Source organism: Typopeltis vanoorti, chromosome 4 (assembly GCF_054136105.1).
Source record: "Typopeltis vanoorti isolate ZY-2024b chromosome 4, IOZ_Tvanoo_1.0, whole genome shotgun sequence".
NCBI lineage: Eukaryota > Metazoa > Arthropoda > Arachnida > Uropygi > Thelyphonidae > Typopeltis > Typopeltis vanoorti.
Genome location: NC_143552.1, coordinates 154,721,537 through 154,738,743, shown reverse-complemented (window position 1 = coordinate 154,738,743; position 17,207 = coordinate 154,721,537). Strand labels below are relative to the sequence as shown.

General features: G+C 36.2%; 1 protein-coding gene across 1 annotated transcript in view; it reads left to right on the top strand.

Annotated features, from left to right (window-relative positions):
- Positions 1–17,207, top strand: part of LOC150107773 (neprilysin-1-like) — a 129,952-nt gene that overhangs the window by 73,890 nt on the left and 38,855 nt on the right. Inside the window, exons 3-10 of the mRNA XM_090392040.1 lie at positions 148–284; positions 3,081–3,158; positions 3,292–3,453; positions 5,457–5,540; positions 7,784–7,986; positions 10,221–10,394; positions 12,703–12,789; positions 14,969–15,093. Coding sequence (XP_090248166.1) covers positions 148–284; positions 3,081–3,158; positions 3,292–3,453; positions 5,457–5,540; positions 7,784–7,986; positions 10,221–10,394; positions 12,703–12,789; positions 14,969–15,093 — 1,050 coding nt within the window. The remainder of the gene's footprint in view (positions 1–147; positions 285–3,080; positions 3,159–3,291; positions 3,454–5,456; positions 5,541–7,783; positions 7,987–10,220; positions 10,395–12,702; positions 12,790–14,968; positions 15,094–17,207) is intronic.

Below are 17,207 nucleotides of genomic sequence, written 5' to 3'. Positions count from 1 at the left end.
CGGTTATATTTAAATTCGTGCCATCTAGTGCCGGATTTCGGAAACAGTTATGACAATACAATTGCATAGAAGCTCGCATTGTTTTTTTATTTATAACCATATTAATGTATTATTGAATTATAAATTTCCGTGTGGTTTACTTTTCAGTTTCTACGATTGCAAAAGCAGACCCCGTACTAAATTGGAACGCATTCTTTTAACTTTACTCGTTGCTGTTTCGGTGTTGAGTACAATTCTGGTGATTCTTCTTGTATGTCAGCAGCCTTCGCTATCTATTGTAAGAGGTGAGTTGACTGTCTTTAGCAAGATTAAACTGTTATTCAAAACTCGTATTTTAGGTTATAGTTTATGGAATTTACACTTCCTTCTACTTTTGTAATCAAATTACTATTATATTTATATATTTCTTTAAGTTGAACATTTTAAGTTTAAACTATAGTTCATTTTGAAGATGCGACTTTTTTTTTTTTTAACTTAAATATTCTTCACTGCATTCAATTCCAATTAAGGCTGTGCAGTTTTGTGGAAGTTTTGGCATTCTATACTACTAAACAAAATAAATAAATAAATAAAATAAAAATAAAATAAAAATAGAGATTCGATTCTGGTAGCTAACTAGAGGATCTTTTTTTTTTTTCTCTCGATCTTTGGGATAAAAGTTATTGGATCAAAAAAAAAAAAAAAAGGATATTTTTACCATCTAACATAGGACAACCTGCCATTCACTTGCATTAGCTTATTCAATGATTACTAGTTAAAGTTAGGAACGCTAGGTGGTGAGATTAGTTTGCCATACTCTGTTCCCCGAAGTCTTCAAATCACTGGTAGTAAAGAGCATCAATTTGGATTCGGGGAAAAAAAAGAAAGAAAAAAATAGCGCTGAATAACTACAACGATATACGTTATGGAGTAAACGGGTTTATTAATAAAGAAACATGTTTACACATGATATGTACATCCCCGGCTATCAAGACAGTGCACGAAATGGACTTTTTTTTTTTTTTTTTTTTTTTGCACGATATATCTTATGCAAATCCTGGGTGAACGGAACCAACACTACAACCTTTTAAAGGAATGCGAAGAACCGACAGGACTTTTGGATCGAATCCTCCCCTTCCAGTCGGCACCTCGTTAGTAGTCTGGCAAATTGGGATTTAGCTGATTAATTAGCTTAAACCACAGAAAAATAAATGGCATCGGGGAGGATGTTGATTATAATCGTCTTGTAATAGAGTATTGCTTTTACACCGCACTCTCCAAAGGCCGACGATAAGTTTTCCGAGAAGAACACAAAATAAATTCACGATTTTTGAATGAAACTTGCTGATTCTGATTGTGTAAACGAGTACTTTTTTTATTTTTAAATAAATAAACGCACAAACGAGTTTTTCTTCCCTAAAGGGAATAGATTCTCTTGTAAACTTTTTTTTTTTTTTTTTTTTGGTAATTTGTTATTTATACATAAGAATCTGAACATGGTAAATAACAAGGGTGTATGGAATTTTCTAGAAGCTGCTAATATTGTTTCGAATAATTTTTAAATCAACTTAATGTAAATTACAGAGTAGAGAGGACCCGAACTTGTGTAACATACTCGGGGACGGAGATATCGCAGAAGAAGCAGAAAAACTGGTCACAGAATATATTATTTAGAGCTTTGTGTGTGTGTGTGTGTGTGTGTGTGTGTGTGTGTGTGTGTGTGTGTGTGTGTGTGTGTGTGTGTGTGTGTGTGTGTGTGTGTGTGTGTGTGTGTGTGTGTGTGTGTGTGTGTGTGTGTGACAACTACCAGTCACATTGCACTTGAATGGATTCTATTGAATTGTAAACAATGTCGGTTTTAAAGAGTCTTTATATGACCAATCGAATTCGTTTATTTATTTAACACCGTATTTGGAATAATGCTATGTAACTTTTAAAATTAAAGATAAATAATAATAATAAACCACGTTTATTTTCAATTATCAATAAATACATCGGCTGCTTTATTAGAATTTATTGTTAATACATTGTTTATATTTCTTCTTCATGCAGCTTCCTCAGTGAGAGGGTGCAGCACCATGTCCTTCCAGTTCTCTCTGTTGGTGGCTTTCCTTTTTGTTACTGCATAGCCATGTCATCCTGTCCATGATCTTCAAGCCATGTCCTTCGTTTTTTTGCCTCTTGATCCTTTTCCCATAATTTTTCCTCATAAAACTGTTAGTATCCTCTGTCCTGCTGAACCTATCAGTATACGTCCTGCCAATCTCATCCTTCTTTGAATCAATTCCTATAATAAAGATCTCTGTGTTTTTATTCTCTGTAGGACATCTGTATTTGTCACATGTTCTGTCCATGGGATTTTCAGAGCTCTCCTACAGCACCACATTTCAAAGGCCATTATCTTGCCTTACTCTCTTCTTGAATATCCAGGTCTCACTTCCATATGTGAAAACTGGCCACACTAATGTTCTTATCATTCTTTCCTTTGTCTCGATACTCACAGAACTTCTGAGCAGATCTTTATTTTTCCAGAAGGCATCTTTAGCTATGGCTGTTCTTATTTTTATTTCTTTATCTTGCTTTCCATCTGCAGTAAAGTAGATGCCTAAATATTTGTATTCTGTTGTATGTTCAATTTTCATATTGTTTATGAATATTTCTGGCTCGGATCTGTTTTCTTTTGAGATTTTCATAAATTTGATCTTTTTTTTGTATTTATATCTAATCCAAATTCTTTACCTTCTTCAATTAGTAGCCGCATTAATTTGATTCATTTGTTTCTATTTTCTGCTATTAGAATGGTATCATCAGCACATCTAAGATTGTTGTATTTTATACCATTGATACATACTAATTCCTATTTTTTGTTTTTCGACCTTTTTCAACAGTGTCTCACTATAGACATTAAATAGATTTGGTGAAAGGATACAACCTGGTCTAACTGCTCTTTTTATTGTTTATATTATACATTCTTAATCTATTGTTTACATTTTAAACAGGCTGAATTTGAGTGGCTTTCGAACTATTCGCAGGTGATTTTCACGTGAAAATGAAAGAAAAAAATAAAAGTATATTAACGTGTGCACTGTTATTTATTTCAGTCCCGGGATGTTCTTCGAGTTCTTGCCGAAACAATTCTTGCTTAAAAGTTTGCGTGACCGAAGACTGTATAAGGGCAGGTAAGATTTTTTTTCCTTTTATTCCAAGCACATTTGTTTCCTTTTTTGTTGTCGCAATGTTATTAAACTGAGCGATGTTTATGCAGTGTTTCGCATGCGCCTTAATAAGTGCGTTTTCGTTTTTCCCTGACAGCCGCGACTCTCCTGAGAAACATGGACCACAAGGTCCATCCTTGCGATGACTTTTACCAATACGCCTGCGGTCGGTGGCATCTGCACAACTCTTTGCCTCCTGACAGGTCACACTACGACACTTTTTCTCTTATGAAAGACGAGCTGAAAACCATGCTAAGAGGTGAGCAGGTGACAGTTCTTTTTTGTCTTATTTTTCAAACCGAACGATATTTGAAATTGATAATCCATATTAGAATTATTTTGCAACTGCTTAGAAGAATTTGCATGTTATCTTAACAAGTAGAATCATCAATATTGGATATTGGTGATGATTTTTAAGCGTTACCTTCCTTTGTATCCTTATTTATATTCTTGCTTGTAGATCTTTTACACCTTATGCAATTCAATAGCTTTCGCAAAAAAAAGAGAAAAAATGTTTGACATCTATCGATGAACGTGTGGCGCCATCTAGGTGTTATAATAAGCAGTTCATGGATTCTCTTTTGTGTATACGTTATGCATTATACTCTTTGATTTCAGCCTTATTGCACTGCAGGGCGCTAACAGAATGACTGGGCGATGAGTGCGGAGTATGCTGATAGTGTATACTACTAGAACGGCACTCTAGGCATGAAAACTAAGGTCACTATGCCTGGTTAATGCAGTGGACATCGAGAAACTAGGTTAGCAGCTTGTCTTAAAGGGCAAAATTAAAACAATATTTCAAGAGTATTAACCAAACTAAACCGAAGGGCATATTAATAAATTTCTTAATTTTAATTCTGAAAAGGGGAAACAAAGAAATAAATGCATTTTGTAAAGGACTCCAAGGACCTTTGGATAAAATAATACTATCGGAAATGATCATTACAGGTGGAGATTTAAATACACGAAAAATCATGCCGGAAATATGTCAAATACTTGAAGAACCAGTGCAAAATAAAAATGGAATTAAATTGTTGCAGTTCTGTAAAGGTAATCAATTGAGAATAAATAAAAATGTCTACGAACATAACGAAACTCATAAAATAACATGGAGAAACACATTAGGAAATATCATAAGAGAGTATGTAATAAGAAATAGAAACATTGAGGAAGTTGTGGCATCTGCTGATATTGAAACTGAGCATGCGCTACTTGTTGGAAAGCGATTTTAGAAAAAATATTGAGAAACATAACCTACAGATTAACAAAATTCGAAAAAAAGATTCCAGGTTGAACTATTACAAGAAGAAAATGAGCTCGTAGATTTGCGTAAAGCAATTTCATATAAAATGAGACTGATTGATTTTTCCCTTTCAGTCGTTTCCCACCGTAGGTGACTTTGTAGGCATTGTCCACGAAGTATTCCTGGTGGGGTTTTTACGAGGAGGTCACCATTGCTTTCCCCAACTCCCCGATTTTATCCGGGCTCGGGACCTACGGGAATCGAACCCAGGTCTTTCCTGATCAAAATGGCTTCGTCTATACCGACAGCTACTTTTTTTTTTTTTTAATACCGACTGAGCTACGGAGGCTCTATAAAATGAGAAGATATTTTTAACCTATTAGTAAAAAAACAAAACAAAAACGCAGCCAGTAAAGCTTATCAGATATCTGTAACGAGAATAAATGTGCAAGAAGTGTTGCAATACGAAAACAAAAGACGTTCAAACGAATAAAGGAATTTGTAAAGTCCACTACTGGTCAATGTTTTAATAGATGATGTAATAAAGGAACTAAAAGATAAGAAATGGAATAAAAATCGATAATAATTTAGTAAATCCAATCTTCTCTACAAACGATGTAGTAATGGCAACCAATAGAGAAGTTGATTTACGAAAAAATGTATTTCATTTCCAACAAATTGCCAAAATGTTTTTTTTTTCTTTTCCTAGAGCGATTAGCCTCATCCTTCACTTATCCGAAGAAGACAATTAGGTGGAACGAATGCGAAAGGATCATTTAAGCACTCCTTAGTCCGACAACGAAGATGAAGAAGCATGTGATAGAAACAGAACTTAATCAAAGGAAATTAAAATAGTTAAAATAATTAAATTTGTTTATTTAAAACATAATGACCATTCAGCCATAAAAGTTGGCCGAGAAAGCAAAAGTAATTCGATAGTAATGGTTTTCATACACTCAAGGAAAGAGAGAAAGAAAGAATTTGTCATTTTTTTCTTTCCTTTTTTTTTATTTCAGAGCTCATCGAGGCTCCCATCACGGATCAAGACAGCAATGCCACCATCAACGCTAAAAATCTTTTTGCATCATGCATGAACGAAGGTAAGTAGCCATTTGTACAATTGCAGTGATATCCTTAAAGATTTCAAAGTCTTCTAAAGTGTTTTGCAATTTGGAATTTTCAGTTTTTAACAAGCTGCGCTAGGACTCAAACCTCGTTGAAATAATTCCATTCAATGAATTCTTAACCCCGTGTGGCCTATGGAACTTTTACAGCCGAAATCGGATCCTGTTTAGGCTACGGTTTTCCATTTAAAAAAAAAAAATCTGCATATTGTATGATCTAAGAAGAGAGACACATTCGTGAATGTTTCAAATAGAACCATCCATGAATTCGAATCCCGAGATCGAAGCCATCTTCTCCCAAGATGGCCAAAATGAATGTCTTATGTCCAAGAAGTAAAAATTGACAAAAATACTTCTGGAGATTGAAAAATCGAAGCAATTAAACACCTGCTTCTAGGGTTGTTGGTGTTTATGTTCGTCCATGAGTGAAGCGTTGCTTCGTTTCGCCCATGTTTGTACTCAATGAAGTCGTTGGTGTATACATTATGGATCGAAGGCCATGAGGTCAATGCAGTGTCGGATTTTCAGTTTGATTTCTCGATTTTCAGCAAATGAAAACTCCTTCCAGATCGTTATGAGACAGGTTAATTTACCTTCAGTCGAAAAGTTGAAAAGCTCCTTTAAAAACTATTTGTCTTAAACAGGATTCGAACTAGGACCTTTTCCACCAAAGGGCATTGTACACAGTGAACCTTTTCTTGGTTTTAGAATGACTTCAAATAAAAAACGAACCCCCAAACAAAGCAACTCTTCAGTGCCAACAAAGGGTTGGCAGTGAAGAGTCGTTTATTTCTGTCGTATGTTTTATTCATTAGCTTAGTTTACAATAAGACTTCTCTACACTAGAAATTTCGTTTGCGTGTAATATTTCTAATTATGCACATGGACGGGGAGAATCGTGTGTGAGGATAAGCCAGTTTGATGCGAAGTCAACAGCACGTACATAAAAGTAGAGCAGTAGTGAAGATACTTCAAGAATAAAGTTGAGTTTATTTAAAGATTAAAACAAGAATATAATTTCTTGTCAACCATAATTTATTTTTTGGCTTAAGGGGTATTAGCACAAATAACAGATCTCTCATTTGTGCTAACACATATCGATAAAGGTCAAAATTAAAGGAACAATATTAATGAGTAAAGTGGATGATTTAATATTTTCAAGGTTCTGCAGTATGCTATCACGCACTTCGTGTCCAACGATGATCCGCGTGTTGAAGAGCAGCGTCTCAGTTTGTAATGCACTTGAATGGTTCTTTGAAGAAGAAGATTCAATAGTCAATGTATGCTGATTGCTGCAATCTTGAACAGAACACAAAACGAAATACATTAATTCGCGTCAAAGAAAACACAAGAGCAATTTCCGGTTGCCAAACTCTTAAGTCATTCGTTCGTTGTGTTCATTTTCGTAGATTCAACTGGCAGCCCACTTGAGGTGTTGAGTTCTTACGCATGTGCAGAACTGTTCGTTTTCCTAACTAGCAACCATCTGGACACATACACACTCTGGCATTTCGTTTCCAAATGAAATTTCATACTCTTCATTCCTCAGTGGCAGGAGATGGAAGACCTATTATGACATTCGTCGTACTGTAAAGGACTATTTCTAAAGAATTTCATCATCGAAGCCCCTTCCGTATAGCAATTTCGTACGTCCTGCTCTAAAGACTTCTTGTAACTTTGCAATGCTACTTTTTTGCTTACGAGTTATTTTAGGACCGCTGAAAACTCAATCTTCAGCTTCACATAAACGCTCTGCCTACACTTTGCGTAGTGTGAATGGATGCTAACAAAATCATTGCCGTCATCTAAATAATACACTCATGTTTCTGTTTGTAGTCAACACTGGCAATTTATTATTATTATTTGACACCTCCAGGGAGTCCAAGACTCATCGAGGAAGGGCACCCACTCTACAACTCTCCGTCTCCACCACTTAACCTCACCATCAAACCGCATCATCTACACCAACGCCATCTACCGTCCACCACCACTAGTATTTTCACAGACAATCACAACCATCCATGCCAACAGCGGGATTCGAACCCTTTCGAACCCGTTATCACTATCTTTTCTTTAATTCTCGTATCTTCAACGTAGAGCTAAGAAAAAAAAAGAGAAATAAATAAATTTATATTTCATATTTTAATGCGAAGTCCAACGTGATTATCATTAAATTAAAAAAAATTGATTTTTTCTCCTTTTTCTTGTCGTCATTCCAGAGTCAATCGAAGAACGAAAGGAGAAACCTTTACTTGGTCTGCTTGAAGAGTTAGGGGGATGGCCTGTGGTGAAGTCAAACTGGTCCGAAGACGGTTTCGACTGGGTGTCTCTAATAGCACAAACGCGACACTATGGCAACCACATCCTCATTACTCAGTGGGTGGGACCGGACGGAAAGAACTCGTCCCTTAACATCATTCAGGTAAGACGGAGTTCCGTAACTTCAAATACTAACCGCACAATTTGTAGTCTATTTTTACATGCGAAACTATGCTCAATGAAAATCTTTTTGCAACATCCTTCTATTGATGAACTATTTCGTCCGTAAAATTGATCAACTAGATAGATTAGACGAAACTAGACGGATAGATAGATAGTTAAACTAATCGATAAATAACTTGTTTCAATCTGTTCAACGACTCTATAGAAATTTCTCAGGAGAAGAAGAATAAATAAAAACGATGTTTTTTTTTTCTGCTTTGAAAATGTTCTGCGCTTAACTGACGTGGACACTCTTGAAATTTTGCCAGATGGTTCCTCTTGAATAAAAGTGCCAGATCGATAATACTGAACTTCGAATTGCAATTACAGCAAATCGAATTTGGGCCCTTTTAAGAGTCGACGGGGCACTCGCCACAACACTTGGTTGGAATCATTGCTGCGACTCTTAATGAGAATAAAAGTGGGAAAAAAAAGATCGAAATATTTTGACCTTGGAATTAAATCAATTACTGCACTAGAAAAAATGTTTAAAACTTCAAATTTTACAAACACCTGGAGATCGGATATTTGGGAATAATTTTTGAAGCTCATCATGTGTAGATGAGCTTCAAAACTCATATAACGGGCTCGACTAAATTGATATTTTCTATTTCCATGTGGGTGCGCATTAAACTTGAGTGGTAGTCACATATTTAAGACATTTAATTTTTTTTTAAGTAATCTTTTACAGCTTGATTTTCTCTATGGATACTTTACATGCCATATTTAAATTTGTATATTTTCTGAGGATCTGTAATTTTCATATAATACTTCAAATTGAAGGAAAAATAAAACTCAAATCGGATGTCGCTTGCTGCATGACAGAGCAAAGTCATATGAGATGTCTCATCTGAGGAATAAGTGTTTCCTCATCCCCTGATACCAACCCTCCACACTTCAATCTCTTCCCAAAGTTGAAAGAACCCCAAGTACCTCATTACGAATGAAGGCTTTTTTGTGCTCTGAGCACACACTGAAATTAAAATGTTCTTAGGCATCCAAAACCTTGTCGTCCACCACTTAAGAAACCTGGTGTTTACAAGATCACCTGTGCCTGTGGTATGTGTTACGTAGGCAGAGAGGTCTGGAGAGATGCGCATGTCGGGATGTTTTAAGGATGTAGAGAAGAAAAAAAAGAAAACACAAATCACGATTGGAAGCACATACAATGGAAACCAAACATGAAGTACCTGTGGCAACGAACTGAAGTGATCCACAACAAGAAACAAGGCACGATATTACACTTAGTATGGTACTTGATCATAAAACACTAATCGCAGGTGGAAGCCATGATATTCACTAACCAACAAGTGACTACATAGCACAAAAACGCATTCCATTGTCTGTCTGTCTGTCGTTTTCAAATATTTACAGTGTGAGCCAGATCGCATACGATCTACGACTGAGCATCTGCAATAATCGCTAACTCATAAATGGTATAGAAATACAAGACACGACAGAACATAAATAAATAAAAAATGAATTTTATTAATTAGGAAAAGATTTTTAGAAAATTTTCTAGTGTCTTTTTCTTTGGGGGAACAGCGGCCCATGGCCCCCTCTCTGGGTGCGCCCCTGGTGTCAGCGATACCTGTTTGTCGCTTATTATTATTATTTTTTTTTAAATTTCATTCCCTATTATTTCCTGACGATGTGAAACACAGTTTAGTTTACGAAACTATTTAGGTGTTTGAATGAACATTTTTACTATCGAGTTGGTGTGGGTGGTTTAAAACCGGCATGACAATTTCATCAGAACCACACGTGCTCCAGCTATCGATGAATCGAGACTTTCAACGAGGTAGGGAGGACGACGGCAGACAAGTGCCGCTATCTTAAAGCTTACCTATCTAAGATCGACACGAAAAATGAAAATCAAGAAATCGACAGTATGGCATTTTACTACTGCGTTGGATTAGACACCTACGGGCATTGGACCCATGGTTGTTGTTGATGATTTAGATCAGGATTTAGAGGTGTTAAAAGCAATGGATAACCAAAACATTTCTTTTCTTCCTTCAGAGACGATGAGTAAATTAGAAAAAATAATAATTAAGAACCCTCGTAGCTTATTATTCTTTCGTTTATTCTGTGAATAAATTCGTTTGATTGCGTCCATTTTTGTGTATTTTTATTCCTTTTCATATACCCAAATATTTGTTGTTTCTTATTTAGGTGGACCAAGCCGATCTGTTTTTACCCAGTAAGGAGTATTACGTCCACGGGACTCAGCAGATGAAAGCGTACCTCCGCTTGATGACAGGCATCGCTGTTTTGCTCGGAGCTCCACCCGAAGTAGCGGAAGATCAGATGAACGACGTATTGAACTTGGAGATTAAACTTTCCAATGTACGTTTTCTTTTTTTTTTATTTGTATTAATAAACAGTTTAATGGTTTATTAACAGCGCATTGAATGTTTCAATAAAACATTGAATATTTTAATCCAATATTTCGTCTAAGTAACTCAGTCATTATTAAGGATAACACGGCAAACCAAATAATTTTCGTGTCTTTGTTGACATGATTTACAATGTTAATTTAATTTTTTAGCATTAAGGCGGGTTAAACACACAATCGTGCATTTTGCCATTTAATCGTATCGATAGACCCTCCTCAGTCTGTATAGACGAAGCCGTTTAGTTCGAAAGACCTGGGTTCAATTCCCGTCCATGACGTGAGGAACTTCTATCAGGTCTCTTTCGATAAAAGGTGAGTTAGTCAGTCCCCTATGGAGGTAGAGGGTTTTCCCCACCCGGAAACTCGGGTTTTTTTGTCCAAACACTTTTCTGCAGCAGCTTTTTACTAGCTCTGTTCGTCGACATACACTTATCATATTATTTTAATATTTCTTTTCGTGAATTTGGAAAATTTAAACTTAATCAATAGTTTAATCATTTTCATCGAGTATCTACTCCAGAATATTGTGCTTTGTTCAGCTAGCAACTCATATATATGTAATGTGTAGACTGTATCCGGAAGACACGCATTTTAAATGACGATTCTAAAAGTGTACACAGACAGTAGTGCATCCTGGGTAAACTGGAAATAACCGAATATCTGTTGGTGAAAATATTGACCCTAACTAATGCATTGACACTCTTGCATAATAAGCAGGGCCGACTGGAAGTTTTGCGGGGCCTCGGGAAAAAGTTATTAGTAGGGTCCCAAAATATTTGCAATCACAGAATCACATAAAATAAAATAAAAAAATATTGTATGTAATTAAAATTTACAAATAATTACTATTGTATGTAATTGTACAACAGCCGACCAACACAGTTACCTGAAAGTAGTTATTATTCGTAAACAGAATGCTATTTTTTATAATTAATTGATGCGAATGCAAACTTGTTAAGACTTGTTTCATCAGGTATTTGCGGCAGCGCTACGCTGCAGGATACTTACGGGGTGTTATATCAGATTGAAATTATCTTTGTGTTCTTATTTACATTTTTCCAAGAACTATTTGAAAGCCCCTCGTATTTCCCGGGGCCTTTTATCATTGCCGGTACCTGGTACCGGCAATATAAATATAATTATAATTAAAATATTTTCCATATCAACATATCTCTGAAACATCAAAAATTCTATTATCAAATTTTCTTAAGAAATTTCAAAGTGCAGGACCCCCTCTGAACGCATTTGGATAGTTTTTTTAACGTTTTTGGGATTGGTGAGGAAGGTATCTTGGCGGAAGTGTTTGGAAACACAGGTATTTGGTGAAATGAAGTTAACAGTTCTCCTAGAATGTTTCTTTATTAATGAGATTGTTGGGTTATAAATAGATCTTTGCCAAGATGCAGTCTTCCTCTTTCTTCATTTCTAAAAGAGGAGGAAGAAGAAAAAGGGGAAAAAAAAATCAACCCAAAACCCCTGAACTTTTAACATATGTCCACCACCGAAACAAAGTACATCTGAAAATCGAAGAAGCCAGCGATGAGCCATTGTGAAAGACGAACACTGGTTGTGATGCATCATAGCGAGCTGCTTGGTGGCCATCAGTGGAGCGATGCTGCTAAGATCTGTTTCAATCATTGACAAGTTGAAGAGGCTCGTTTATTCGAGTTCACTTTGATTGTTACCAATGTTATTGTGGTTGCGAGAGTGTCGTGCAATAGATTTTAATCTTGGAATTCAATGATTTATCTATTAGACGCTATTGCCAAAGCACTCATTAAAATCAGCAACGATTTCAGAAACTAAGACGACTTAGTGTAATCGAGTGAATGAAATGTCTCTTTAAAAAGATTTCGATTTAATTTTACAATCACATAATTCCGACATTATTTTAATGTCTTTCTGGACTTTCCTTGAGAAAGCATTAAATAACCCACTTATAATGAAGCATCGATCATTTCAATCCGAACTTAAGAAGCATTTACTTAACGTAAAAACATTCGGTTCTGCATTTCAAATTTCAGTAAGGAAAAGCTTCATTTTACTTGAAATATCAACACTTTCCTTTTTTTTGCTTCTTCGACCAAACATCCGCCATTAACAACTGCTGTTTTTTGTTTACCGTAGCTTGCAAGGACAGGAGACTTCAAAACCCGCTGCTCACGATGACGAAGCCTTTGATTATTCTCATTTGAAGGGCGTTCGAGTCAAAATGCCGCCGTGATGATGTTATTGATTTCTTTTTTCTTTCTTTTGTAGATAACGATTCCGAGCGAAGAAAGAAGAAACTACTCGGCAATATATAACAAAATGACAATAGCTGAGCTGCAAGAAGAAGTTCCGCAGGTACGTCGGAAAAGCTCTTTCTCTGTTTTTACTAAATACAATTATCCTAAGAAATATTATTATTTTTTGTTCCATTTGTTAGCGAATCGATAGAAAGCAAGTGTAAATAGTCGTTTGCTTCTAGAAGGGGAGATTTTTGTTTTGATGTAATAGTAAAAGTATTGAAACGTATCAAGAAGTTAATACAATTAGCCTTAAAACCCAGTTTAATCCAAAACAAATTCAGTAATTAAATATCGTACGATGATAAAGCGGCCGTGAGTCCCCTTTTACGGGGATGTACGTCATCATCTCACTCGCCCCCTCCCAAAAAAAAAAAAAAAAATTTATCCGTGCTCGAGATCAGCATAGCTTACGAATCAGGCCCATGGTTGGGTCAGTGTATTCCTGACTGTATCCGTGTGTGAGTTCACGGGGCCGGTTTGCCTGCTTGCGGGATGAACAACCGCAGATAAACTGGCGGGAAAAACCCTGCTGACCAAGACCAGCTAACTTGGCTATGGCTGAGGAAGATCCTCAAATTCCTCACGTCTTCGACGGGAATCGAACCTGGGACACTCCTTCCCCAGGCATATGGTTGTGAAGTGCAAAGCCACTAGGCTAACCGCGAGGACACATATTAGTAATTAAAATTCCGGTACATATTAGTAAAACAAAGTCCGGTACGTGAACTGAACATGTGTGACTGGACAGAAGATATAGGTAGTCAGCGGGAATGAATATAACCCATGTAAAGTTTGTTTCTTTGGTCGTAATCAACCAACTTCGAAAGGTGGAACCACTTTTGCTTTCGTTATCCAATATCTGATTGCAAGTGCAGCAATTGCGATGCCATGTACAGCCATTAGGGAAAAGCACGTCTAAGGCTCGAGAAAGCTAAACAAGAAAATGGTACTTGAATTCCTTTTGAAGAGACATCTTGAACCGCTCGCACAAACTCGTTGACAAATACACTAACGATTTCTTTCCAGCCTGATTTGTCGAGAATGGACAGCATCTTTCATTAACCAACAAGCTATGGATCTGAATTATAATTCCACTACGAGAAGGATTTTTATTGATGTTTTGAAGTAGAAAATGAATTTCGTCATTTGGCGTGAGACCGCCACCCCGCTTACTTCGGGGTACAGTATGCACGATGAGTTTACAGACTGTCGTAGTGGAATATAAAAATATTCACTGCAAAAAAAAAAAAATTCTTAGATAAAAAATCGGCGCCCAAACCAATTTTTATCAACTAAACAAGTTTAAAAATTGCGCCCATTATTGAGCTATAGGAACAACAGAAGACTCGTGCTATGTTAAATTATGACGGTATGAAAGCAGTCGACATCTTGCTTTCCAGAATTGTAAGACGATTCTACAATGTCCTCAAAAATGGCTCTTGTTATACCACATTCATACAGAGAATGGCGAAAAGTATTCAACTTTTCCTGGGACATCGACGAAGAGAGGAAGATGCATGTTCGCTTTGGCAGGAACATGCACTCATCGCTCTGCTTGGAAATACATCTGCTTCAAAATTACCTTCTAAATTATTAGTAATCTTAAAGATTCTAATGATTCTTTATGATCTTACTTAGAATTTTCATCGCTCAGAAAAGTGAGTGATGGAATGATTTGCGTTTCCGTTCTCCAACCCATAAGGCGTGAGTTCGAATTCCGCTAGAGGTGTGGACACTCGAAGAGATAGTTTTACGTGAGAGATTAATTTTAACCCTCAGGGTGACCTAACCATCCACTTACGTACAAGCTTTCTTGGGCTGGACTCATATAAAATATACAAATGCAGTAATGGGTTAGTTCATATAACTCTGATCATGCTATTAAACGGGTATTCATCGCTTGCAATTTTTCGGTTGTTACTTTCTCGTATAAGAAAATTCCAAATTATTGCTGTTAATATTCATTCTCATCAAAGAAGATCGATTGTAGTATATTTTACAATATCGGATGTATTAATGCTTAAGTTCATATTGAAAATCGATGTCTTTTCTCGTAGTCACCAAACTACAAGTCATAATTCACTTGACAGTTGGTCTCATGATCGTTTTAACTTCTAATCATTTTAACTAATGTTATTTTTAAAAATATGCAAATGTTCTTTTATTATCTAAATTTATTTATTAATTTTGCCACACTACCACAAGTATAACTATCATTTCCATTATTGTGGCAGGTCAACTGGACTCTGTACTTCACCCTCATCATGCCCCTCGAAATCAGCCCCGATGAGCAAGTGGTGGTCTTCTCCATGAGCTACATGAAGACGATGGCCAAGTTAATAACAACTTCGCCAAAACGGTGCGTTGTTCGACGAACAGTAAGAGAACATGCGCGCCTGTTATCCTTTGATTTGATTTAAAAATAATTAAGACTCTTGAAATCTTTATTTTTCATTGTTTTAAGGCATCTTAATTCGAGTTTTAATTCCTTTATTTCTTCAATTCTTTATGACTTACTATTAACTGCTTCCCACCCACTCCCTTTATCATACATTAATAATCTATTTAATTAAGCTGTAAGTGGTGCTAATAAAATTTAGGCTGTGTGGTCCCGTGTTATTGCAAAAGAATAGAAATAAATAAAAAGCATGTCTATAATATGGAAGTTAGTATATATTTTAACTGCACAACGTTGTTCGGTCGAATAGCCAACAAATAGAAAATTAATAATGAAGTATTATCCAACCTTTAATGTTCATCACAAATATATAATCCTTTTGAAAAGGCAGTTTCTTCCATTTCCACTTCTAATCGTCAGTCAGTTTTGCGGGAGAACAGATGTGAATGCAGTGGTTTACTCCTTCTGGGACATCAACTTTACTGCACAAAACAGGTAATGAGCCAAGCATACTACTACTGCTTCTTTGCATGTCCTTTCTATTTTCCAGATTATAATAAAACATCCTTTAGTAACGATACCAAGTTATTTTCGTCCTGTACTAGAAATAATGAAGTTCAAAGAAAGCATTCGAATACTTTTAGTAGTTTCGATTCAGACTATCCTATTCGTCAGGAGTGTGGGCGTATGTGATAACTAATTTATTAGATCTCGCACAACCATTCATGTCACTACCATTCATTTACTCGGGGACTGACTCCCTACTTGCCATTCCCTATTATTTACACATGCTCAGTAGCACGGCGATAGCACTTTCTTTAAGCAACAACACTCGCTTCATCTTGGCATGTTTCGGAATCCATTTGAAATGACATGCGATACAGATTACAGGGCCTGCAATGAACATCTCACCAAGACATAAGAATCGATGCGGTGTAAAAGTAACAGCATAGAAGGATTCTGCAAACGTACAGAATTACACATCTCAGCTAATTATTATTTATACTATTAGGCACTGTTAAAAATGTTGAAGAATTTGACCAAAAAATCTAACTAACACTTTTTCTCTCCCAAAGAATATTAGGCAGTCAATCTCCACCAGTAGCCATCACTGACAGTTGGCCCACGGCTATTAATGATTTTAATAAGCATTCAGGGCAGAGAGTACTTTAGAGAATTTCCCCATTACTTCCCTAATCCTAACACTAGCTATTATTGTCTGAAATAGTGTGAGTTCTATGGTCAATTTAATTGAAATCTCATTTTAATTGTACTCATTTTTTAACTATACTAAAATGCTTGAAACACATTTCAATTTAAAAAATGATATAAATAAGCCATGGCACGCTCAAATTTCTTATATATATATATATATATATATATATATATGTATGTATATATGTATATATATATATGTATATGTACAGGGTGTTCGGGATAAATTTGACAGTTTCGTAAGGAAAAAGAAAATCTTCTTTGTATCTATTAAATTTAATAAATTGACAAAAAAACATTACAGGCAGAGTTAATTACAATACTATCAACAAGATTTACTCAAAATAACCACCATTAGCATCGATCACAGCTTCAATTCTGCTTCGGAACCTCGAACAAGCTGATGCTACAGTCTCCCTGGGAAGGGCCGCAAAAACTGTTTTAATTTTATCCATTTACTGGGCTTTTGTATTACTGGAAGTGCGATTGGTGTCTTTTTCAACTGCGCCCCATACAAAATAATCCATGGGGTTAAGGTCTGGGGAGTTTGGAGGCCAAACATTTTGACTGGTGAAGTCGTAGAAATTTTCAGACAACCATTTTTGACTTTTCCCAGAGGTGTGGCAAGGGGCCGAATCCTGCTGCCATACATACGGCCTACCATTGGCTACCCTTGTTATCCAGGGCTTGACTACAGTTAGCAACTCCACGAACAAAGCCCGAATTCCAATGCCAGGGTTCTTCAACACCTGTTCCTGCAGATTTGCGAGGAATTCTGCTGTACGAACGCAATCAGATCGTCTGCTAGGGATCTTTCTTCTTGCTACATCCTCGTAGTCACCATTGCAAGTCTCTAGTTC